Source organism: Trachymyrmex septentrionalis, unplaced genomic scaffold (assembly GCF_001594115.1).
Source record: "Trachymyrmex septentrionalis isolate Tsep2-gDNA-1 unplaced genomic scaffold, Tsep1.0 scaffold63, whole genome shotgun sequence".
Taxonomy (NCBI): Eukaryota; Metazoa; Arthropoda; class Insecta; order Hymenoptera; family Formicidae; genus Trachymyrmex; species Trachymyrmex septentrionalis.
The window spans coordinates 770,794-797,395 of record NW_017305811.1 but is presented as its reverse complement, the minus strand read 5'-3'; the positions used below and the strand labels follow the sequence as shown (position 1 = coordinate 797,395).

The following is a 26,602-nucleotide window of genomic DNA, read 5'->3' as shown; positions in this document are numbered from 1 at the left end:
AAATTTAAATATATATATATATATATATATTATAGTTGGCAACCGCGAATAAATAAATAATTAGAATTATTATTACTAATATTACAGCAGTAATAAATTCCTAACCATAATTGTTTTATCAGCCAATTATAATCGCAAATACTTTTCTCTCAGTCCATGAAAACTTTATAGTTGCTCAAATGCGGGTTTAAATAATTTTCCCAGTCGTATTCTTCGTCTGCGAGCCCTGATTTGCCATAGTACGTACGCTCGAGCGTAAACGCGCATAAACGCACATAAACGTCGCAATATGCGTCTCGAATTGATCCCCGGTGCCGTGCGTGCGTGCGGCGTGCGTGCGTGCGTGTTCAAGCGTATACCGAATGCGTGCGTAGGCGCATATTCCCCTCTCAGTTCGCTTAAATCATTTTCTTCGATTACTCCTTGACTTCCCATGAGACGCGGCCGCTGCCGCCGGCTGTTTGCTTCTTTTAACGATCGCGCTTATTTATTCCGCGCTTTTCTCGTCCACGACGAGAACGTTTCTTAAAGCGAACATCGGGTCTCCGCTTTCGCTCGGGGTTTACCACGGAAAAATGGGTAATTTAAAATTTCGAAGATTAAATACCCTTACCCGATATCATTTTCTTGTTGACAGTAACAGGGATCGAAAGTATAGTAATTATTACCGTCACTTTTTATGGCAACGATTTGATAATGACGTTGCAACTTTTGTAATTGTAACAATAATTAACTAAACGCTAAGATTGTGCTAGGATTGGGAAAGTGACTTTAAAAAAAAGTAACTGTCATTACGCATTATTTACTGGAAAAAAAAATTTGTTATGTGTAATGCATTACAAGTAACGAAAGTAACTCGTTACAAACGAGTTTCTTTTTTCAATATCGAGTGACTTGTTTATTACAAGTAACAATTGACTTTTCGACTTCTGGTATTGTCGTTACCAGACGCCTAAAAAATTCGCAACGTCATTATCAAATCGTTATTATAATAAAGTAACGATAAAAAGTAATGACGTTACAAAAAAACACGTACTTTCATTCTTTAGACAATATCCATTTCGAGGGACTTGAACAGTTAAAAGTGCGCTATTTCTACGTCTTAGTTGCAGAAATATTTTAACCCTATCAGTCATATATGGAATTTTGCACTTTCTGTCAGTAATTTGAGCTTCAGTGCATATTTTTATATTGTTCCAAACTGGATAAAAATCTAAAAAAAATTCTTGTGAAAATTTTAACAATGGATTTTTACTATATACACGAGAAGAACGACTTTACTGAAGTATCTACAAATTTAGGCATAGACAGCTAGATACAAATCTGAAAATAATTTTGTTGGATTATCAAAATAATAATAAACAAGAAAGTCAAGTACGAGTTAGTGCTGCAAAAAAGTTTTTTGACGTTATAGCAACCAATTTGAGTATTCCTACTTAATTATTTTGATAATCTAACAAAATTATTTTCGAATTTGTATCTATAATCATTAAATTTGGAGATACTTGCCTTAAAAATTCAATTCGGCCGGTGGAGCGTTAAAGTTTTCGAAAAAAATGTTTATTAATTAAGAGAGAAAGAAACCTTCGTGCTTTCAATGGACGTGGATCATGGATTTGTCGCCGTAAACTGAAAGATTGAGAATTCCTCACGACGATATACCTACGTCCCAATCAATGAGGCGACTCGGTAATCAGATTAATATATTTAATCTACGCGCCTTTTGAGGACGCAATTGCCTAAGCACGATTGTTCGATTAGCCGCGATTGTCCGCCTGGTGAACGACGATTTGCCAATCCGAGAGAAAATGCTCCGCAAAACTACAGGTTGCACGTGTACCGCGTGGCAAAACGCTATTGTATGATAATATTATTCGACGCGATTATTTCCAGCCCGGATTTAGCCACGACGCCATTACACGCGATACGTGGCGATTTTTTTTCCTTTCTTTTTTTTTTTTTTTTTATGATTCACTGGCTATCATTCCCGGCGCGGCGGTTGTGGGACGATCAATTCGCACACGAAAACGAGATTATTCATATTTCTATGCAATGTTATGCTGAAAGAAAAAGCGACTTGCGGGTTTTTTTTTTTTTCATTTTTTTTTTTTTTTCATTTTTTTTCCCTCCCCCGATTTTCCCTCGTGCCGAAACGGTGTGTATATTAAGCAGTTTTCAGCGATGGTGCTTAAAATATCCATCTATATACGGGGAAGTGACAGATCCGCGCTGGAAATACCGTTTAATTAATTTACAAAACGTGCGAAACTCATACCGCGACGAGAGAGAGAGAGAGGGAGTAAAATAAAATCTGGCTTGTCGCGAAGAGAGACCTACCATCATTTCCCGTCCGCGATAACGCGATAATTATAACGACGTTAAATTTCTTCCTGCGCAATTGCGCGCGCGGTCTGCGAAGCAGAAATCGGGCGCGGGGGGCGACGCGGCACCGCATAAATCGCCCGGCCGACATGAGTGACGTTAACTGCTGCTAACACGCGTGGGTGTGACGCGCTCTGTGGACCACACAGTGGCCCGCAGTTCCCGCTTCTCCCTTTTGTTCCTGCCCTCGTCTTCTCGCCCGGCTCTCTTTCGCTTCGAGCTGATCGGCAACGCACTGGTTAACGCACGACTAAAGGGATAATTACAGCGCAATTATAATAATTGCACCGTATAATTATCGATAATTACGATAGCGACAGATGAAAAATGATCAATTAAATCGGCGTGTTTCAATTCGATAAGCCGATCGCTTGAAGTCAACGGAGTTTTGTTACTTCGTAAGGATTCAATGTTCGGAAAGGGATCCCTCTCTCGAATGCCGCGACGCTCTTTTTAAGTCGCCGCCGCTGCCACCTCCTCCGTTTTAGCGTTGGTAAATTATTTTGATTGCTTACTCAGGACGAATGAATCTTGAGAGCCTCGTAAAATTCGTACTCGGTGCGATATATTTTTACTCGCGAGTGCTTCACCGTTTATATTCTGCTTCTATTTTCGTTTACTTGCCACCTCCCAGGTTTCGTGCTTTCTTTTCATTAGCAAGCTGCGTTAATCACTTATTTAGTCTGTACTGTAAAAAAATAGCACAGCAATATTGATAATTTTTAATTATAAATTATATATAATATATATAATTTCCAATCCTTAATTACGTGCATTCCGCAAAGTATCACAGTATATACTTCGTCTTTCGTTTCCTATTCTCTTCCTAGAGCTAAAAAGCTTTTTATTTATCGCTAACTCCTTCATAACTTTTGTTTTCGCACTTGCAATATTAACTGTATTTTGCTTCACGAATCTTTACGATCCACTCTAAAAGATCCACTCAGCATGTCTTCTAAACCTTTCATAAATATTGACAAATTTATCATCTTCTCTTATATAACAAACAAACTCCACCTGCTGTTCTATCGGATGTCCATGCTAAAGACACCCGAATATATAGAATAACGCAGAAGAAAGAGAAAGTTGTTGTAAGAGATAAAAGAGGGAGGAAGCTTCATCGAGGTGTGCGCGATTTTCAATCTTCTCTAGGTGCGGCTTTTCCGCGCGGTTCTCAACGAAAATAAAGCGAAACATTAAAAGACGAGAAACGAGGAAAGTCGAAAAGAAACCGCTGACTATTTTCTAGCTGACTATACGACCCTGCTGAAGCTGAAGGCGCCCACGTGGACGCGACACGATCTCCAGGAAGCGATCGAGGCCGTGGTGACCCAGAAGATGCGCTTCACCCAGGCATCGACCAAGTATGGCATCCCGAAGGGCACTCTCTACGACAACATCCTCGGCAAGTCCAAGAGGATGATGATTCTCGAAGAAACCGCCCTCGATCCGAGCGAGGAAACGGCGGTGCTAGAATTCTGCTGCGATATCAGCGTCAGTCCATACAATCGTCGCACGAAGAAGTCCCTAAACGCGATACTGAACTTCGTCGAGCGTCTCAGGCGGAAGCACGACCCCGGCTTTATGTTCACCGGACTGTCGGGCTTCCGCTGGTGGTGGGCCTTTTGCAAGAAGCACTCGATAGTCTCGCTCTACATCAACGACGAAAACGAGAACGGTGCCGATTCCTCTTAACGTCCGCCGGTCCATCGAATGCCCAAAAATTGATCGCGGAGAAACATGGTTCTGCAAAAGCCTTCGTTAGAGAATAAATCAATCTTCGTTAGTAATCTTTTATACGTTCCAGATTTCGTGTGCGTTTCGACCAACGCGTTGAATTTGACTTATATCGATACTATTCTCTTAATTTTCCTGTCGCGCACAGATATAATATTCGCGACAATTTCGTCTACCTATGAAACGATTAGTAAACAAAATTTGCTTCGTCGTCTCTTTTTTTCCGATTCCGGTGAATGCTCGATCTTTTCGGACGGACGCGTTGATTCTTATTGATCCTTCGGAAATGTATTCGACCCACTTGATTATAAAGCTCTATAAATGTCGAACAGTTCAGTTTTCCTCATGTTACCTTTGCAAATTTGTATTCTTATTAATATTCATGTTTTTCGTGGCATTTTCGAGATTAATTAATGCCTTTTAATTAATATAAATCAAATTGATCTTACAGGCCTAGTAACTGTGTTACAAATTTTGGCGTTTCAGCTTAATCCGAAGGATTAAGTAGAATTGCGCAAAAGTGTAATCCAACGTGGTATTCCGCCGTGTCTTCCTCCCGATTGTCCCGCGACTGCGAGACTCGTCAGCCGAGAATGCGGCGGTAGTCCTTTTGCCTTGCGGATGAGAAATGGAGAAAAATGTGGAAAATTTAATGTCCCAGAGAGACAACGAGTTCATTCAGACGACATTAAGGCAAAGGGAATACAGTAAGTTCAGTCGGATTTCGAGCGGCATGCCGTCGCACGCGACACGACGCGCCATGCAACCTTTATTCGCCTCTCGGGTCGGAGATGCATTCGCATTCTTGGATCGTAAAAAAAAAAAAAAAAAACGATATGTTTTAAAGGTGACCGGCGCGTTCTAATAAGAGACGGCACTGCGCGATGTTGCGTTCGATTGTGTATCGAGATTAAATGCGATATCTTTAAATCTACTTTTTTCAAAGCTTTGATTACAGGAAATATCCTTAATAAGGGTCGAAATAAAAAAAAAATAAAAAAAAAGAAACATTTGATGAAACATCCTCAAATACTGGACACGTTCGAACACGTTCGCGATCGCTATCCTTCTCTCTCTCTCTCTCTCTCTCTGTCTTCCTTTTTTCTTTTCTTTTTTGATCCACTTGTATGATTCCTCCGGAGCATGCGCCGCACGGTACCGACAATCGACGCGCAATCCGTAGACTTCAACGCGGAAAATCGCTGCACAAGCAAGGTCGCGGGAAGAATTTGCCTGCTAATTGAAAATCGAACGCCGCGTCCGCGTCGCGTGCCCGCGCGAAATGATAACGCGGTAAAATCGGGCGGGGACTTTAATCGGCAAAAAATGTCTACGTTCGATTAAATTTAATATCCATCAGAATCGATTGCATCAACGGCGATTAGCGCGGTTATTCCCTCGCGACAATATTCTCCGATCCTTTTTCCCTCGGTTCTCCAGCGCTTCTGAAGTAATAGAATTTCCATGACATATTATACAATAAAAGGACTTCACGTTAATTTATTTGCGGATAACTCGATTCATATTGAGAACGCACGCGGGAAATATTTATACTAAAAGAGAGCGAGAGACAGGGATGGAGATGCGTTCGACGTTAAGCTGAAAAATTTTCATAATTAATTGTAACAAAAGTGTAACGCGTTAATCTATCATGACCTGAAAGTTATAATAACGGAAATTTCATTGCGAATTGAGAAAAGGAAATAGCGTCGCAGAAACGTCTTTTCGAACGTGTCGCATCAATTTCGAGAGCGCTTTCTTGCAAATCATACTTGGAAATGATTTAGTGTGTAAATGACTTTAGTGCCTTCCACTCATCTCCGTCTTCCACGTAATTTAATCGACGAACATACACTCAGAGGAAAAGATAATGGCAATAAGATGGCAATAAGATGACTTGTATAAGGGTAATTATTATATATATATTATATATATACATACATACACACACACATATATATATATATATGTGTTTGTGTGTGTGTGTGTGTAAAATATATGTATATGGTTGAATAAACTGTTTTATCGTATAATTATTCAACTATGTATATTAATTCAACATATTGAACGTATTGTGTAGTTTGTCAGCTTTATAATAGCTGCTACATTTTTCTCTGACTGTATAAGGCCGAGGTATACACTCGGTTTCTTCGCATGTACTACAATTTGTACATACTTTCCGATCACAATGTGTATATTCCGACTCGACGGGACCAAATTATCACCGAGATCGTTGTCGATGCTCACGATATTGTCGTAACTAGATATATATATATTTTCTACGAGTTTATTATTAGTGGAAACATTTGTTTAAGTTATTAGCGTTGCCATGTTACGCACCTTGTATACTCGGGGTCTTTTCGCTACCGACAATAACTTGCGAGAGATAATTATCTCTAGCGTATTAGGCTATCATGGCGAGGAGAGAAAGGCGATTCTCTTGTAAGAAAGAGCGAGCGTTTTCTGCTAACATTCCAAATCAGCCTAATGGATAATCGCGTTTATGAAACGAGCACACATCCGTTCCCCCTGTTAAAGCGAGGCATTGTTCGAAGCTAAGAAAGATTAGACGATTTAGGAACGTGAGGAGAGCAAATGGATGAAGGAAGTATGCCGCCTACTTGCGAAAGTCGATCTACTTGTAGTGGAGCGATAAATATTCAATCAACGAACAAAAATGTTTCCACAGCACGTACCGCGTATAATAACGCGCGAACGCAATATTATTATAAGTTGCAATGGTCGCGCGGCTATGCTAGTTATTTAATGGCAATATAAATAGTACGGACGTAACGCGCAAAAGGAATAGTCGCGGATAAACGTAACGAAAGTGGAGCAAAGCGGCGAACCGTATAAAAGAGAGGCATACATCTAAATATATATCGGCTCTGAATTTGCCGACACGCGACTCAAGTAACGTATTACGTTAAATCGTGATAAAACGGGAGATCGTTATTCGACCTAGCTGATACAAAAATTCGTTCGTTAAAAATAACACGCGCAGCATATTTTACAAATACGCACAATTCCGCTCGTGCGATTAAACCAAAATCGAATTCGTTGTAATTGCGAGCTGCACTGGGAGAAAAGTATTAGTATTTGTGATTATAATCGATGGTGAAATAGTTAGGAGCTTCATTGTTTTTTTTTTTTTTTTTTTTTTTATAGTTGTTACTACTAATGTTAGCAAGAATAAATATATTTATAGTTTTATACATCAAACGATAAATGGTCATGAAAATAATTATAAATTTACAGTTCATTTTCGTTTCTCCAACGGATAAATCAACTATATCGATGAATTTCAACGTTTGCAAAGCTACTTTTTCCCTTCAACACAGCCATGTTATTCGTACTAACATTTTGTAGTACTATAATAATTACAAAAATGGGAGAGCTCCTAACTTATAATTATTTTACCGTGAGATTATCACAAAAAAGTATCAAACATTTTTCTTTCAGTCTGGGATCCACAATCGATGTGACAACACTCTGAATAAACATTAGCCTCGAAATAGTTGACGGTGAAAACTTTTAGGCGGGCATATCTTCCTCGTGCGTTTAGCTTTTCGTTTGCGAAAAAAAAAAAAAAATCTCATTCCATGACGCGCAATACTTGACAGCGCGACGACAAGAGGAGTGATATTAGATTATACTACCATCATCACGAGAGCGTGCCGCGGGACAGAACGGCGGGCACGATATTTTTATCAGTATCGGTGTGCTCGGGGCGAAAAAGAACGACTCAATTACGCGCGCGGAGAACAGGACGTTAACAGGAGTACGCTTTAGCCGACTTTTTGCGGCAATTATTGACTGCGACGGACGTGTACACGCCGGGCGTCGCCAGCAATAAGCAACTAATATCCAGCAATTATCAACACGTGGTAATTAACGTCAAAAGCCATTCGCTCGGCTTTTCTCCGGGAAGAACGCAACGCCGCTAACTTCATCCGATAAAGACTCGGAGAGAGAGAGAGAGAGAGAGAGAGAGAGAGTTTTCGGTCGGAGATTTTAAGATGTAACTCTCTAAACAAAATTCTGCTACTCTTATTAATATTATCACATCATCTTACGGGTAAAGAACGAGCGTGTAACGAGCGTAGATCGAAATAATTCCGCCACGGGTCATCCAAACGTACCTTTCGTTCGCATCTCAGGGACTTTACGTTATCGTTCACGTCCGCAAACTTGCTCGGAGCTCGTGAAAAGGAGGGGGGGGGAGGGGAAACGCCTTCTCCTTCGACGACGACGACGACCGGCGTTGGCGCACTTCTCGCGTCACATTATCGTCGATCGTCGCCCCCGGGGGGGCGACTTGCAGCCCGCGTATTTACGAGCGGCGCGTTAATTGAATCCTGGCGAGAACGATGTAATATTATACCGGTGTTATCGCGCGTCCGCTAAAAGTGCGACACGCCGGAGCGGTAAGCGAGGCGCGCTTGCAAACGTGAGGAGGGAGAGAGAGAGAGAGAGAGCGGGAAGTGCGAGAGGCGAGAGAATGAAGTGTGAATGAACGGTATTAAAATAGGCGTGCGCGCGCGGCATTCCCCCGATAAAGTAAATCGAAAGTAAAGTAAAGGTAGGGCGAGAGATATCTCACGGCGGGGCCGTAAACCACAGCGTTACGACGACGGTGCTACTCCGCGCAAGATTGTAATTTCGCGGTATCCGCGAGCGGTTGGACGATTCCCCTCCGGTGCATTGATAAGAGACTTGGACCAGATCCCAAACAACAACAAGACGTTGCGTAAGGTCTTTCATTGAACGCGTGACATGAATGAAAGAGCGACATATTGCGCTATGCCGTTCCACATGAAAGAGGCTGTCACACTAGAATCTCTTCCACGGTCGAAGCGTGAAAGTCTTTGCTTTCGACTCCGTTAGCGACTGCGTGCATCGCTCAAAGCGATGAGTGATTACGAAAGAAGAAAATAGTACTTAGTGCCTTCATAGATAAAAGATAATATGAGTAAAATTGATCGCACGTAATTCAGCCGTTAATTCGTCGGAACCGATGTCAAAGTCTGTAACACTGACACAAAGTCTGTATTACTGATGCTGTAGGCCTACGAGACTCGTTTAATATAATGCCAATGAGAAAGCATTGATTGAAGGAATGAAAATAATATATATAATTCGTATAAAAAAAGAATAAATACTAAATTTATTATTTAACCTCCGTCTGCGATCTTTAACATTTTTTACTACACATTATCAAATAGTTTACAACTTATATTATGTTATTGAAACGAAATCTTAGCAGTACCTTTCTATTCGGTAAAAGTTACAAAAATATGGAAGAAATTTGAGAGTGAAATTTTACTTTTTTCACCAAAACTTGAATCGCGGACGGAGCGCGTTAATGACGAATAATGTAAATTTATAGATGTAACGTAAAATATATAATAGAATGGATCCAATAGACTCAATTAGGTCAGTTCCGAAGGATTAAACGCAGCTGTGTGGTTCAAGTCACCAGATATTGTCACCTCGTTTGTCGGACATTTGAACGGTATTATAACACGAAGCGGAGATTTGGCGTCGAATGCGCCGCGAGAACGCGGGTCTAAAAATAGTCTAGACTAGTCGCGCGCGCGCGCGCCCGCGTTTTACCGATGAATTGTATTAATTGTCAAATTGGTTAGAAGGCTTAATTAGACCCAATAAGTTAACTATGAAATAATTGTTGCGAATTGAGGCCGGTCATACGTGCCGTACGCGAACGGCGGAAGTCAACTGTAAATGTGTCGCCGCGCCGGGCCGTTTTCTTTCACCCGTTATTTCGCCTTAGGTCCCCCGCTCTTTTTGCGTCACCAATTTCTCACCGATCGATCATGATTCTCTTATTTGATAAATTTTTCCACACGCGACGCTGAAAAATAGTCGCCCGTCAAGGAGAGACTCTAATGCGTTATAATAGCATGTGATATATCGGCGCCAAGTGACGTGTACTCTTTATTGCGAGCCGTCTGATTGACGATATTATAATAAAGCAATTATAAGTGAATTAATCGAGTTATTATGTTTCCACGTTATATAACACCAGACGAGAAGTCGGATGATTTAAGTGGAATTGTATTTGATTTGATATTTTTTACTTCAACATTTTATTTCGTTGATAAAGGAAAGAGTAATAAGGAGTTCAAGTTACTCCGGGATATAAATGAATGTGTTTTCATAACCAGCGATAACCAGGATGTGTGTTCTAAAGCGGTTTGCGGGTTACTTTATACGAGACGTTTACGATGCGTTCCCGATTTCTTAAGTTGAGACGTGCTCTAAAGTACATTCCCTGTTTCTACACTTTATAGAATCCCCTGCGCGAACGCAATAATTCTTTGTTCGTGTTTAACATTAAGTAAGAAAAGGTTTAATGTTAAGTAGCATTAATGTGTGACATGCGTTGACGTTAACCGCAATGCGCTTTTATTTAACGGCGATTCTCTAATGTTCTGTAACGATTGTACGGCGAACGGCAATACAATCGATATTTGGGTTTCACCTAGAAAGACGAATTCCTTAGATTTACTTTACCACACTCGTGAACACACATACACACACTATACGACATACCTGTCTTTCTTAAGCGCCGTTTTCTAGGTGACTCCGCCCACGTTCAAGGTATAAACGGCAGATGCACCTATGTGCATCGAGACGAGCGGATATCGATTCGACGTGAAACTTGCAGTGAATCGTTTGCGCGACAACGCGATTCATTTTCCCCCCTCCATTTCGATCCCGCTCGATGGATCGACCGCAAGTCGGATCGAGGGCTTTTCACGAGAATTCGCTCGTCAACTGAACGCATGTTAGACGAGCGCGTGATGGACGATCGATTAATAAAAGAATCATGCAATAATGAGAACATTTATTCACCCTGAATCTCTTGCCCTCCCCCTTGATTTCCTTCCTCCTCCCGCTCTTCAACTGGTCGATCGCCTCGACTAATAGCTGCTTTTCTGTGTTTTCTCTTTTCCACGGGGGGCGTTTACTAGCAGACAGCTACCAGTATCAGCTGCAGTCCATGTGGCAGAAGTGCTGGAACACCAACCAGAGTCTGGTGCACAATCTGCGCTTCCGGGAACGTGGACCCCTCAAGTCTTGGCGGCCAGAGACTATGGCGGAGGCGATCTTCAGCGTGCTGAAGGAAGGACTCTCCCTCAGCCAAGCGGCAAGGTACTGTTTTTTCAAACAGCCAACACCACTTTTACTAATTTTGTCCTTTTTAAAAATATTTTAATGCACACTAAGAAAAAAATGTCCTAAATGTAAATAAATATATTTATTTGAACATATGCCAATTGAGTATTTACTTTACAGTAAATAAATATTTATTTAATAAAAGAAATAATTGTTAAATCAAATTAATGTTTTTTCTTGCACCAAATAAATATATCTTTATATTTAATAAATATTTAGTTGGCGTTCAATTCAAATGATTTATTAGAATTTAGTATTCTTTTCAATACATTAATACTAGAAATACAGATAGAAAAAGGAATTTAAGATATTGAATAGTACGTTTTATTAATTAGAGAGCGGAACAAAATATGAACAGAATCAATTCAAATTTAATATTTTTATTTGTATAAAAAATTTATTGTGCTCATTTTTATTCTGCTAACTTTTAAAACGTGCAATAAATGTCGACTCATCTTAGGTCAACGCTCAGAATTACAAATTTTCGACAATGCTCAATGTTAATCGTTATATAGCATTGAATCGTTAATTTTTCGAAATATATTATTAAATATTTTATAACGTACTTACAATATCATGTCTTTATATATCTCATTAATTGCCCAGAACGTAATAAGACATTTATTTGAAAGAAAAAAATCGCGTTAAAAAATACTGCAGCAAAAATAAATAGTCCGTATTACGGGCCATCGAATTCATGTAATATTAATACTAATCGATACAACATATTAATCTTAAAAATATTCCAACGTCCAACGCTGTTTTGTAAAAATTATTTATCTCATTTAATTGCACTTTTTCACTATATTACATGTAATATATTAATACCGGCTGATATAAAACGCGTCAACTTAAAAAATATATCGAAATGTCTCCGATGTATATTGCAAAAATAATTAATTTACTCGCAATCATTTTCCGTATATACGACGGGTACACCATCCGTGTGTATCCGCGCGATGGAACCAATAATAAAATTAATAATATATTCCACGCGCAGTTGCATAAAACTTTGGTGCGTATCATTTAATATTAACACCGAGAATGATGAAATGCGTTAATATAAAAATTAAAGAATTATTTTAATTGCTCATCCCAAGAGTTCGTCCCGCGCCCGCGGTAGCGTGTTCTTCTATAACGTTAATAATTGATACGTAAAAGATAAATATTGTATGCCGTTGTTTCCTCCGTGCGCGCCAACTCACGCAATGTATCGGGTAAATAGTTAAAATTGTTATATAAATGTCTTATGATGCGGCGCGTACAATAGAGCCGGGTTATTACGCAATGAAAAATTCCTGGAAATTATCCTGCATCAAGCGTACCTTATCTCCGTACTTGAATCATGCTAAATAATCATCCGATCTACTCCGCTCAAAGTGGCTTGCTTTAAAATCATTTGCGCGGCTGACGTCGTAAAGCCAGTATCACGTTTGCGTAACAACGTCGACCCGCTGTTAAAGGGATTTCTTTTAATTCGCGTACAAAGCGACTCCATAAAGCACGATTTTACGAGCTGCGAGCGATAATTTTTACGATAATCGATTCGACGATCTATAATGCTTTCCAAATGCTTCCCGCCGGCGCAACACGACTCTACTATGCCATTTCATAAATTTCTATTTGATCTGCAAGAGGCTACTTGTTTTAATTTAATCTCTCGATATATTTCAACGTTACGACATATTTTTTTATACGGACAAACGAGAGACGACGGAATATGCGACAATAATCACACGCGCAGACCCAAGTGCGAGACAAGCGATTTTCTCGCGTTGCTTCTCGCGAAGAGTTCTACGTTACTTCGTTAAATGCACAACGTCATCGCGCCGGTACCTATTCCCCACGCGATTGCATAATTTCGAGAGATTGCATAATTTCCATCGTCATGCATTCAAATATGTTCCGTTGAATCTTTCATTCTCCGTCGGTATAATAAAATTAATATAAATTAAAATGAAATTACGTAATGAAACGGGATAAACACATAAAATAGCATTAAAATACGAACAAGCGGGAATAGAATAGCTAAAGTTAATTAAGAGTACGTAACGTAATGCGATGTAAGATACGTGGTGGAGCCGAGCAAAGCTATAAATTATGTTGATTATAATTATAAGCTACAAATTATAATTGTATCCCTCTTCTCTACCTTTCAGGAAATACGATATCCCCTACCCGACGTTTGTCCTGTACGCAAATCGAGTACACAACATGCTGGGTCCTAGCGCCGACGGCGGGGCCGGTAAGTATTAGTTGCCTCTGTTTTTTTAGTATCCTCTGAAAATCATCCCCTTCGCTCCTCGATCAACAATCGTTGCGTTTGCAGAGAAAACTGATCAATGAAGTGCTTAGTGAATCTTTAATATGATTAGTTCCCACACTCAGTTCTAGCGAAGAACAAAAACCAATTACATTAAAGAATCACTGAGAGCTCATTGATTAGTTTTTTTCTAATCCGCTGAACGCGGCCAATGGGTGTATTCAGCAGACTCAACAGTAGAGCGAGCTCGCTGCTATATTAATGTATTTTTCTAAATCTAAACGTCTGATTGGACAATCTAGAAGAATACACCAATAACTACAGCGAGCACTCACTCGATTGTTGAATCCGCTGAATGCACCCATTGCGTCTCTCAAGGATGAGAGTAGAAACAATGCCAACAACCGGATCGAGACGCAGCGGATTATTGTAACAATGGAAATATCGAGAACCGCGATACGAATGACACGTATCGTGTCAAGAAAGACGACTGAAGAATTGATAATGATTGCACAAAGTATTCGTATAGGAGAGAGATCCTCGGGAAAAAAATCTTAGTTTTCGAAAGTAAACATTAATTAGTAATTTATTAAGAAAGAATAAAAGAAATTTTTCAAAATTATATTAAAAGATATGTAATAATTGAAATATTATCTTTATAATAAAAACGAAAAACTTTTTGTAAAAAAAAGTCTCTCCTGTAGGAACTTTTGGCATTCACTATACGTAGATAGTTTATTAACAATATATTTCTCATTGACGAAGGCGAGATTAATGCCGATCGAATAGAATCGAAATGGACCAGATTATTATAACGCCAAGCGTCAAAATACGAATGGCGTACATTACAAAGAGAACAGTTGAAAAATTTATGTAGAATTTCTGCTTTGGAAAGAAGAATTGTGACAGAAAATTTACGCTTATGCTTCAAAATATAAAAAAGATACATTTTATCCCTTCATGATTTACTTGGTAAACCCGAAACGAGCTTGAAATTTTACGCGTTCAACATCGTGGCTCTTAAAACGTTCTTAAAAAACCTTGGTCCATCACGCAACTCGTATAATGAACCGCGACGGTGTGGCTAATTGTAAATAGTTGATAAACGGCATTGAATCGGCAGAAGAATGAGCTTGAAAAGTCAATTACGTTCGTAAAAGCCGCAATTACATCGTGCAATTATGACCGGACTTAATATCTAACAGTAACCTTTAGGTACGCGTCATTAGCATGTAACGTCCAGTAAACACTGATCAAACGTATCATTAAAGCTCGTATTTATAGTCGTGTTTCTGCTGAGGAACTCAACTAGTTTTGAGACGTAGAACAGTTCAATAGATAAAAGTCAATTTTATATTCCCAACTTCGTATTTCTAATTGCCATTCAAATGAGAGAAACTCAGATAAATTTTTTTTTTATGATTCACACACACACACAATAGTCGAGTTTTGAAAAAGGAAAAATATTCTTGATTAATTAATTGGGGAAAAAAGGTGGTAATATATGTATCCTCCTTTTATTTTTCGTGTGTATTTTTTTATTTGTTTAATTATATAGTTATTTAGTTATGTTTTAAATCAATGATCGCAAACGATAATTTTTAAATCTAAGTTTATGTATAAAACACACTTGAAATTATTAAGACAGTTCACAAAATATTATTTAAATGAAAAGAAACATTATATAATGAGACTATCTGAATATGATTATAAAATGAGTCTCTCAATATTTTTACAGAATTTAGATTCTTCAAGTTTATTTAGACTTCATGGGAAGTCCAAATAACTTGAATTCTGAATATATTGAGATATTATCAGATTCAGAAGTTCTTTTCATGAATACGTTTTTCGAGCAATGCTCTTGTGTTGATCTTGCCTTCGAGAATATTTATAACGAGCAGCTTCTTTCTCGCTTCACAGATATCTCTTTAAGGATTTCTTAAAATTTAAAATGATTAATTTTAAAATGATAATCACAAAGATTTTTAACGTAAAACAACACCCTGTAATGTTCTTCTTCATTAAAAATCAATCCCGGAGTCTACTTAAGATCCAATATTAATTAATAGAATTAATTAATAAAATTTACAGTTAATTATGTCCGAAAATTATTCAAACTTACTTATCTTCTCAAAATAGAAGAACAGCACCTTACTATTTAATTTAGGGTCTAAATTTATTACTTATGAACTTTAAGCAATGTTAAACGTAATATAGAATATCATACAAAAAACTTTAATATACCTCGTAATAAGAAAACATCAATTATCAACAAAAAAAGGTCGCGCCGATCGTGATAGGGATTATTTCACAACTACGATATCCAAGAACAAGTTAAAATTTTTGCAAGAGATATTAATTATAACAGAATTTTGAGAGTGGAGTTCATTTAAAATAGTAGCACAGAGCAGGGTTCTACATTACCACCTTTTATTCTAATAAACAAACGAAAAATGTAAAAAAAAAAAGTTTTTTAACAATTGTCGTTTTGAATTGTCTTGCTTTAGCGCAGCTAAAGTCTCACGGAGATTTTTTCATTAATAAACTCCAATGATTCCACGAATGTCACATAAAAATCTCTCGTCCTCGTTCTTCCTCAAATCTATTTAATTTTAATTCCATGCCGAGAGAGATTACGAGACACGATTATTCTCGCGGTTCTCGAAGAAGCATCAACGCGAGAAAACGAGTAGCGACGGGCAACTATCACGACCACATGCACAATCACAGAACCGATTTGCAGTGAAATGAATTCTTCCTCTTCATCGCCCTCTTTTCCTTTACTCATCTACCTTCTCTTCCGTAGATTTGCGCCCGAAGGGACGAGGACGACCGCAGAGGATTCTGCTGGGTGTCTGGCCAGACGAGCATATCCGCGGTGTGATTCGCGCGGTGGTATTCCGCGACGGGCACTCGCCACACATCGTCAAGGAGGAGCCGACCACGATGTACCCCAGCCTGGCGAATTACGCGGCTTGCAACGGCCCGGAAGGCGCAGTCAGTCCGGGCGCGGCAGCTGCGGCTGCGGTCGCGGCAGTCGCTCAAGGTAACATCGGATTTTTCTCATTTTTCCCCCCTTCTTTTCCACCTTGCTTTTCCCGAGATCAATGATTGATGCTTTACGTGCCATGCGAGGCGGATTGAGATACTTGACCGTTTCGTTGAAATGCATTCCATAAACGTAATCTATTACTCGAGGGGATAACCACTAGCTGAAATATTATTTCACAGATTACACGATTTCATTTGATTTCATACAATTTCATCTCATTACAAATAATTTTCTTCACTACATATGAAGTCATTTGGTAACGTAAACCATTTTATCTAATATTGCACAATGATTTCTCGTGATTGCACGTGTAATTATCGGAACACATGGGAATTTCATATGAATTTTATAATGATTTCGGAGAGTCTGTCTCTCGATTACATTAAGTGATTAGCCCCCTCGCTATTACTAATAATAAAAGTAATGTTACGTAATAATATATAATAATAGTAATGAACTATAAAGTACGTAGTCACACACGCGTGTACAGAGTGATTCATAAATAAAACATGTCGATATTTCAGAGGGTGAATGTACACACTAAAATAAGTAAAAATTAACGTCAAACATGAACATGCATTCCTACTGAATGATTAAAGAAAATATGTATCGTGTTTCACAGTCTGATACTGCACACTTTAGCTCTTGATTTTCTCTAAGAATATCTGTATTGAAGTCCAGAGTTAGAATTAAAGAAAATCTCGTTTTTTTTTTTTTTTTTTTTTTTTCAAAAATTTCGAAAATCTGTTGGATTATTTTGATTAAATTTTGTATTATATTTCAACGATAACCCGTGTAATTTTTAAAATTTGTGGAAAAATATAATTTTGCTTTCAAACTTTGAATTCTATGCTAACTCAGTCGCTTTAGACATCTGATTATATAAAGTTTTCATCTTGAATTAATATGTGAGGAATAAACCCTTAAAAATTTTTTAAAAAACTTAAGAATCATCTATACGTGTACATTACGTTATATTTACGTATAATTGTAATAGTAATATTATATAATATTATTTATTACGTCTGTGCGATTCCGAGAGTCTCAATTTTACGGAACGCTCGCAAAATAATAAACTTTAGGATATTTTATGTTTAGACTTTTTCGCATTTATATATTTAAAAATCTGCAAGTTTTTATTTTTGTTAAAAATGAAAAAAAAGTGCTAATATTCCTGGGATCTTTGCTGAGAGAAAATTCAAATTCTATATTTATATTTAAAAGCCCCCTTTTCGAAAGGTATTCGAAATGTATCAGAAAGTTTAAAGGAGACCTCATATTTCTTAATATCGAAATTCTGAAAAAAATGTGCTAATCTTTCTCTCTAAAAACAATTTTACTTATCCTGTCGAGATTTCTCTACATTAATTTCGATATCCATCAGGTTTGCGACATCAGATGTGCAGCATGGTGGCAGCGGCGCATTCGCAGCAACACGATATGATGGCGACGAACCTGTCGACGAGTCTGTCTACCAGTCTGTCGTCAAATCTACAAGCGGCGATGCAGGCTAGCCAGCACCACAACAACAATAATACGAGCAACGCGAGTGGCCTGGTCGGCAGCAGCAATAGCGCCGGCAACAACAACGGCAATTCGCCATTGAATCTCGGCCTGGCGAGCCCGGGTTCGGGTGGACCGCCCGAGAGTCCGTTGGAGAGTCCCCTGGCGAGCCCGTTGGGTCCGCTGATGGATCCAGCGGGCCACATACCCAGTAGCGTGGAAGTCGGCATCGGCGTGAGCGGCATGACGTACAAGCCGGCACGGAGCTTTGTCAGTCCACGTCCGGAGAATCTCTTCCAGGAGGACATCGCCGATCTGGTGAAGAGCCCCCACGGTCTTAAGGACAAGGACAAGATCCCGGTGAAGCTTGAACCGCTCACGGACTCGCGCTGCGAATAGTAAGTCATTATGGTGGCTGCGGAACGAGGAGGAGAGACGACTACATCAGCTCCTACGGGATCGTCGGCCGTGGAAGGACGAGGTGCGTCGATGACCCCGAGGAGGATCTCTTTCTCTTCGAGGCCGTCAGCGGCCGAGGACCGGTGATGCGAGCCGATAGACTTCTCGCGAAGAATCGAGCACTGTCCGATTCACTTCACCTCCATTCTCGCAGGAGTTTATAATATATATAAACGCGACTCCGAACGTTATACGCGAGCGCGCGATGTATTGTGCATACGAAAATCTTAGAGGGATATTAGAGAAAAAGAGAGGCTTACAATCAAAAGAAAAAAAAAAAAAATAATAAACTGACGGAGACACACGAGTGCGGACGAGATAAGCTAGAGTGTCGAGAATTTCTCGCCTGGGCTCTCAGCTCCGGGGAAGAACGATCGAACGGTAGTGGACCGTCCTAGACGAGGATCGCTCGGTCGGAACCTTCGACAGCGGAAAAGCAGAAACGGAGGAAAGGAGAGAGAGCGAAAGAGAATAAAAACCTTCTTCTAGCAAACATACTATAGCTATACTAGGTCGCCGGCGCCTCGCGAGCGCGCCGCCACCTTTTTCCAATCTAGATAGTCGTGTCATCGTCGTGTCGTACAGACTATGTACATGTAATAAAGGTAAAAAAAAAACCCCCACACGTTACACACACGCGCACACGTATGGATATACATACACTCACACATGGATACACGAGCGCGCGCCGTACATAACAAGATACACACTCGAAATTTATACCTACGCATTATACGAATAACTGTACTTTTAATGCCAAATGTATAATAACTCGTAAGGGGTCGCCTACTGCCGAATGATTGACTATTCGAGACGGGTATCGAGATGAGAAAAATAAGCCGCCTCGAACAAAGCTGCACGTTGTATTATCGAGTCCTTACACAACGTGTCATGGATCAGTTTGTGATACACTCCTAATTTTTAGGTGTCGCAAAAGAGAGTTGCTTGAAATTATTTTAAGACTATAAAATAAGGTTTTTCTTATTAGTATATACATATATATATATATATAACGTGAAAGTAAAATAAATTATAGAGATCGCGAAAGTAAAATAAATTACAAAGATCGCGAACTCTCATTTTCTATTTCTGTATAAATTATTCTAAGAACGTAAATCTTGCTTTTAGGGAAAAAACAGATCTGGTCTTCAATTACTTATATAAATCTATCGATAGAAACATTTTTTTTAACGTATCAAACATCTCAAAGATGAGTCTTGCCTTTATCTATGAATCTCTTCGAAACAAAACAAAAAATCTCAATTTCATCCGCGACGCTTTGTGCAAGAATACTATCACTTTTGACGCCAGGCAGTAAGCGACGTCACCGATGTAAGCTCGATAGGTAAGGGAGATGTACAAAATTCACTATGATTGTCTACCAAGCAAGCAAACGAGCAAAAAAGAAAAGAAATTAAAGAGCGAAAGAGAGAGAGGGAGAGAGAAAGCGAAAGAGAGGGAAAAAAAGGTACGACAAAGTATTTAGAAATGGAGAAAACAAATTCAATGGCTTATAAAGCGAGCACACTCTAGGCCGAGATGATCGCTATAAAGTTGTTAAGTATAATGATTGCCTTCCTGCCATATTTGGGGTATGCCAAGTATAAAAATTATAAGGTTTAGGGATTAGAGACGAGAAACTGTGGCTCGACACGACAGACCGTGTCGAAATTTCGGTGAGTTCGGCGACCACGAGTGTCTGTGCATCAATGCGAGATTGCGAAAGTCTGAATATACGAATCTGCATGCGTGCGTGCGTGCGTGCGTGCGTGAACACGAGTGTGAACGGACTGAGTATACGGACGAAGGTGCAAATGGATTTGAAAGAAAAGCTCGTATACGTGTTCTTTTTTCGAAAGATCGTGCTATTTTTCAAAATTTTACACACGTCGCGCGTGATTTCGCAAAGGGATCTCCAAGTCCTCGACAATCGATGAACGAGCTGTGCCGACCACTGAAAATGATGGAGGTATTTTAATATCTACTGTGCAAAATCGAGAGCGGAATTATGCACTAATACAATTTATTGGAGATTGTAATTATAATCATCTTTGCTAAATTCAGAATCCGCAGAGTTTTAGACTTGATTACTGCAAAGTATCGCATTTCGATGGTGCTGCTAATACGAAGATCCTTCATTTGACCACTGTCACTAACAAGCAGACAATTTTTATTATAACGTCAACCAAATAGAGCGAAATTGTACATGATTAAAATTTATTGGACTTTGTAATTGATCGTCTGTACTAAATTCGATCCAATTCGGTTTTGATTCGCCGCTAAGTATCACCTTTCGATAGTGTTAATATGAAGATCCTCATTTGATCATTTATATCTTCCACCAGCTATAAACGAACCGTAATTTTTCAAATAATTTAATTCTAAATATGTATCTCATCGAAATTTTCTGAGATTTCCTAACATCGGCACGCTGGTTCGGGAGAGAGAAAGAGGAAGAGTGCGAGAGAATGCGAGTGAGAGTGAGAGAGAGAGAGAGAGAGAGAGAGAGAGAGAGAGAGAGAGAGAGAGAAAGAGACTCCTTGTAAGTGTAAAAAGTATAAAAAAAAAAAAATTCGAAGTGGCCTTCGGTGAAAGGGAAAGATCATCGCTTTTCGCTTTTGCTCGTACGAGGCTTTTGGCGAAACGAGCCATCCGTGTTATCCGTTTGTCTGGAAAACTTTACGGAAGAGAGGGTAAAAAAATCGCAGAAAGAAAAAAAATTGATTCTCGCACCACGCTCATGCAGCCAGAATATTATCGGTAAAGAAGGTAAGGAAAAGAGAGAGAGAAGAAAGGATCGCGCGATCGTAGTAGCACGTATATGAGGGAGTGACAAAACATCAGGCAAGTCAAAAAATAAAGGGGAAGAAAAAGTAACACGTTATTCTTGATACAAACGACTTTTGTGCGAAAACGCGACGGTGTCGCGAGGCGACACGCGGACGGCGCGGCGATTTATTATTAGTATACGCGTTGCGAGACTTCAATCGACCACGTTTTTCATTTCGGCGTGAAATTCGGAAAGCGCGAATTCTATTTACCATTTAGGCATTAATGTGTTCAAACGTAAATTCGCGCGAGACGTGCGAGATGGGTTAAAAACGAAGAATGAAAGAGGGGAGGAAAAAAGAAGGGTTGCGCGGGCAGTCGAAATTTAGAGAAGCGCAAGCCGAATCGCGAAAAAAAATTCCAGGTGCAAGAGGAAGGAGAGAAAGAAAAACGAGAGAAAGGAAGAATATACGCGAGGTCGCGAGAGCGTGGGGAAGAGAGAGAGAGAGAGAGAGAGAGAGAGAGAGAGAGAGAGAGAGAGAGAGCGAATGCGGAAAAGTTTAAAATTAAATACTGTATAAAAAGAAAAAAAGTAGTAAGTGCCTTCCAAAAAAAAAAATTTAAGTGTCCCGTAGACCGTGACCACTTGACTAAGCGACGAGAAAAGTCATTCGAAATTCTGCTGAATGCATTACTCGTGTGATCATGTTTGTAGATACGGTGCGTAAGTTTGACACTTCGCTTTCTTCGAGTTGATTTCATTTTCTCCATGATACTCAGCGGTGTAGATCAATTTTATTTCCGATTAAAGCGGACGATGTGACTCAAAAACTGATAGTTTCGTCAAGGAAATCTAGTAAGCTGACATTATTTATCATCTTGATTAGAGATGTAAAAACCGTAAGAATCGTAAAATTTCCGGATATCCAGTCAGATATCCGGTAGGATAATCTGGCCAAATACCGGATATTATTTATACCGGATATCCGTATAATTTCTCTATTCTATTATAGTTAGAAGAAAAAAAAAAACAAGGGAAAAATAGCGATAATAATTTTCTTTATCTCCCCAATGTGAAAAGAAAAAGGAAAGGTGAGCAAAAAAAGTTCAGCTGAAAAGAATAGGATTCTGTAACAATGACGCGAACTTTCAATATAAAATTACAGCCGGATGTATATTATATATTGCCGGATAAGATCGGATACCGGTCTTCTCAGATATTCGGTACATTTCTAATTTTGATTTTCACATCAGCTTGCTATCCGAGAATCTTTCCATGTTCCTGTAGTCCGCCTACTGTTTTCTATTTTTATTTGCTTCAAATCTCGAGAGATTTTTTTAAATTTCAATTATAATCAGCGTTGTAAATATAACGGAACGTGTCATTTTTTTTTTCAATATTTAATTTGACCTATTCTCAAATGAAGTCTAATCTGTAAACCTAAATTGACACAAATACGGCGGTTGATATAAATTTACAAGAGTCGCAGCATTTTTCGATATAAAATTTGTCTACCGTCCGATTCCTGAACTATTTGCGGGGAGGAAAAATCTCCCCCTTTCGAGACTTTCAGTTCTAATTGTTTCGAAAAGAAAAACGCAGTCGCGCAATAAGAGAGATGTTCAATTAACCGGCGAATCCTCTTATGTCGAATTATCGCAACGTATCTACGAACTTTTGTGTGCGTGTCAGAGTGAATGTCCGAAGCAACAAACTACCCGACAAAATTTGTGTTTTGGATCAATCCACACAGGTAATACCCTGAATGGCATATTCTCGAAATGTTTTCCTTTTTAGTTTCCCGGCAAAGCAAATAAAGTCGACGCATTTTAGGTAGGAGGGAAAGAGTATAGGGAAAAAAAATGAAAGCGGAACAGCTGACCGACCGAACGGAGAACGGCTATTTCGAGAGGACCCTTTCGTTTCCACATTTTGATATATACATATATGTATCTGTGAACAGATGATGAAAAAAAAAAGAATATACCTATATTACATACCTAAGACATAAGTGAACAAAAAGTATCTAATACGCTATTATTGATATAGAACACAAAGTGAATATATATATGAGAAAAAAGTATATTATATATATATAAATATATATATATATATATATATAAAAAATTGATATATTGACGCTGTAGGATTATACTGAGGCTGAGTGCGTTTATTGCGAAAAAGAGAGAAAGAGCGAGAGAGCGCGCGAGCGAAAGAGAGAGAGAGATAAAGATAGAGAAGCCGCGGTTCTTTTTTTCCGAACGTCGTCGAGGACGAAACAAAAGTTCACGGGCAGAATTTTGCACTAGGCGAACTAAAAGGCTTGGAGACTTTAGAATCGAGGAAGCTGACAGTAGCTTGTAGGAGGTATTTTTTTTTTATCGGGTCGACATACAAAACGGACATGCGTGACTCTGGCGCTACCTTAGTGAGCAAGCTAATTCATTTTCAGCTCGCGGATGCGTGTCTCGTTTATCGATAAACGCTTCGAATATTTCGTCGCTTTTCCTTTTCTTCTTTTACGTCGATTTCTATCAATGTAGATTGATTTCAATCTCGGTTTAATTATTTCTTTTTTATCTTTTTCTGATTCTTAGGACTAGGAAAAAATGGAAAGTAAGTTAAATTGAGAGTAAAATAAATCTACATTGATAAAAATGGACATAAACGAAGAAAACTGAAGCGAGCAAAGGAAATGGACTATTTCTATCAAGATCAGAATATAGATGAATCTCGGTTTACTCTTTATTTTTTCTAATTCTTCGAATTAGAAAAACATAAAAAGATTATTGAATTAAACCTGAGATCAAGGTTAATTATTTACATCGGTAGAAGTGGGCATAAGATGATTTAAAAAAATCGGGATAGCTCAGCTAAGTTTAATAAAACAAGTAGAAAATCCGGTCCTTTTTTAAGGAAAATCTGTAAAATTGTAAATCTATTTCGCGAGATATTGGTATGTGATCATCGATATGTGAGACGCAATCCAAGAGTTTCAGATCACACGCATGCAGAAACCGATCGACGAGGGCTTTCGTTCCACGCACGTGTGAAATCTTTCCTTTGATCGTTGTTATTGCCGCGGTGTTGAATGGTGAAAGAAAAAAAATAAAAATCTGCGAGAAAAGCGAATTGCACAGCGAACAGCGACAGCCAACTATAAACAGAACATAAGTAGTTTCCGTACATACGATTTACGACTAGTTTACAGGACGCGCGGCCAACGACGGCGTTTTCCCTAAGACTGAAAGGGGGGTTCAAGCTGGGGCGCGATCGTGCTGGACCCGGTCTCGTCAGAGGAGAATTCAGGAAACGCGCGATCGCGCCGAGCCGAGTTCTTCCGCGTCGTCGGGGCCACGCGAGGACGATACACGCCGCGTTTCCGTTTCTCTACTATAGTTAACGTTTAAGGGACAACTTAGATGTGGCATCTTTTCATTTTCGCGAGAACTATTAGTCGAGCAATAGAATCGCACACCTTTCAGAGCCCGATTATTTAATCGCACACGAGCCCGAGTAACACGTATGTATACACATATACACGCGGAAATGCGATTACGCTGTGACACGAATAATACACACACACACACACACACACACACACACACACACACACACACACAAAACATACACAAAATGCATACAGAGGACACCTCCAAGAAGCCGAGAAAACGAAGAGACATACGAGATTGTTTGTCTTTATTGTAAATAGAGGAGGAGCAGCATGTACGGCAAAGATTCGTTATCATTGTAACGTGTAACATAATTTATTTCTTCTCGAGGAGTTCTCGTTGAGACTCCCATTTATGTAGCCTAAGAAATCCGGATTTTATTTCGATCCTCTTCCGCATCGGAGGTGCGGAGCGAACCATGTCGGACACAGGCGTCTTTCGATGGGAAAGCTGAGATCGCTTCCTTCTCGAAAGCATTTCTTATAGCCTCGCCACACGCCGAGTTGTCGGTGAGCTCGCGAGCCTCCTCGGCGTTGTCTCGATTCGGTCACGGAAGTAAAAACGTGCGAAATGTACTTGAGATTAACCGAATATGATGATTTAATAAGCTTTAAAATTATTTCTCTCTCTTGCCGCAACTAGAAATCTTTCGAATAATTTCCCGGGCAAGACCGTATATTTTCCCGCACAGTCTACGATCGCACGTTTCGACAATTCTTTTCTTAATTCACTCACGATGGAGGACTATCTTCTTATTTGTACGACGGATACGAGAAGCCTTGTGTTAGAGCTATTTAAGAGTTTAAGATATTTAAGCAAGTATTTACGATTATAATTTTAAAGTGGAGAACGACAAATCCAATAAGCACTGTATTTATAATCATAGTTAAGAAATTTATTTAAAACGACAAATTTCTAGTAGAGATCATATTTACGAATATAATTTAAAAACTTGTCAGAAGGAACGTATCTATAGAAGACAATTATATGTTAATAATTTAGGAATTTATTCTTTCACGTGTCCGTCGTATGTGGAATATTGAAAGCATAGTCTTCGATGGTTTAATCGAGACAGTGACCGGCGGAATCGTTATTATATCGATTATAAGCGCGCTCGTCGCACTAATTGTGTGCGATGACAATGGCGAACGGCAATATTTTATAGAGTTACTATCGTATTTTATTTTTTGCCTTTAAGGAAAAAAAAGGAAAAAGCGAACACACACGCAAGTATTTCTTTTCAGTAGGTAGCCCAATTCAGTTTTGGATAAGTCGCCCGTACCGATAGATTATATTGAGATAAAGCAACGCGTGATTTAACGCGCACGAGATGTAGCCGTGACTCGTGAAACGACGTTCGTTCCCGATTTACTTCGAAAAAAAAGCGTGTGAGAACGTACTGCGTCGCGCACGATTTGTTTCAGTCACGGACGCAGAAACGCAAAATCGTTCGCCCATTATTAAATGCGTTCTCCCCCTCTCCCTGCCCCTCCTCCACCCGCCCTAGATCCTCCCCCAAGGCCGATCCCGAGCCCAACTTTTATTTATTACCGATTAGCTCGTAAGATGACGTTCTACCGAGGTATGCTATACTTATAAATACACCCTATATATAGTGAAGTAAGCAACTTACATTACCTACCTACCTACCTACCTATCTACCTACCTATCCATCCATCCACCCACCCACCCACCCACCCACCTACCTACTTACCTACCTACCTACCTACCTATCTACCTACCTACCTACCTACCTACCTACCTACCTACCTACCTACCTA

General features: G+C 39.3%; 1 protein-coding gene and 1 long non-coding RNA gene across 4 annotated transcripts in view; one reads left to right on the top strand and one right to left on the bottom strand.

Moving 5' to 3' along the window:
- The window catches only part of LOC108753041 (protein bric-a-brac 1-like), a 340,929-nt gene extending 319,823 nt beyond the window's left edge, over positions 1-21,106 (top strand). Inside the window, exons 3-6 of one of the 3 annotated variants that reach the window (XM_018494372.1) lie at positions 11,121-11,298; positions 13,482-13,567; positions 16,392-16,631; positions 18,022-21,106. In XM_018494372.1, the coding sequence (XP_018349874.1) occupies positions 11,121-11,298; positions 13,482-13,567; positions 16,392-16,631; positions 18,022-18,539 (1,022 nt within the window). In that variant the 3' untranslated portion in view covers positions 18,540-21,106. Of the gene's footprint in view, positions 1-3,631; positions 4,194-11,117; positions 11,299-13,481; positions 13,568-16,391; positions 16,632-18,021 lie in introns of those variants that run through there. The other 2 variants (XM_018494371.1, XM_018494373.1) reach the window with 2 other exon arrangements.
- A 4,999-nt stretch (positions 21,107-26,105) lies between these two features.
- On the bottom strand, positions 26,106-26,602 carry LOC108753042. The gene is made up of 2 exons (XR_001939590.1): positions 26,572-26,602; positions 26,106-26,475 (listed from the first exon to the last, which is right to left on the bottom strand). It is a non-coding gene; the product is annotated as an uncharacterized LOC108753042 (long non-coding RNA).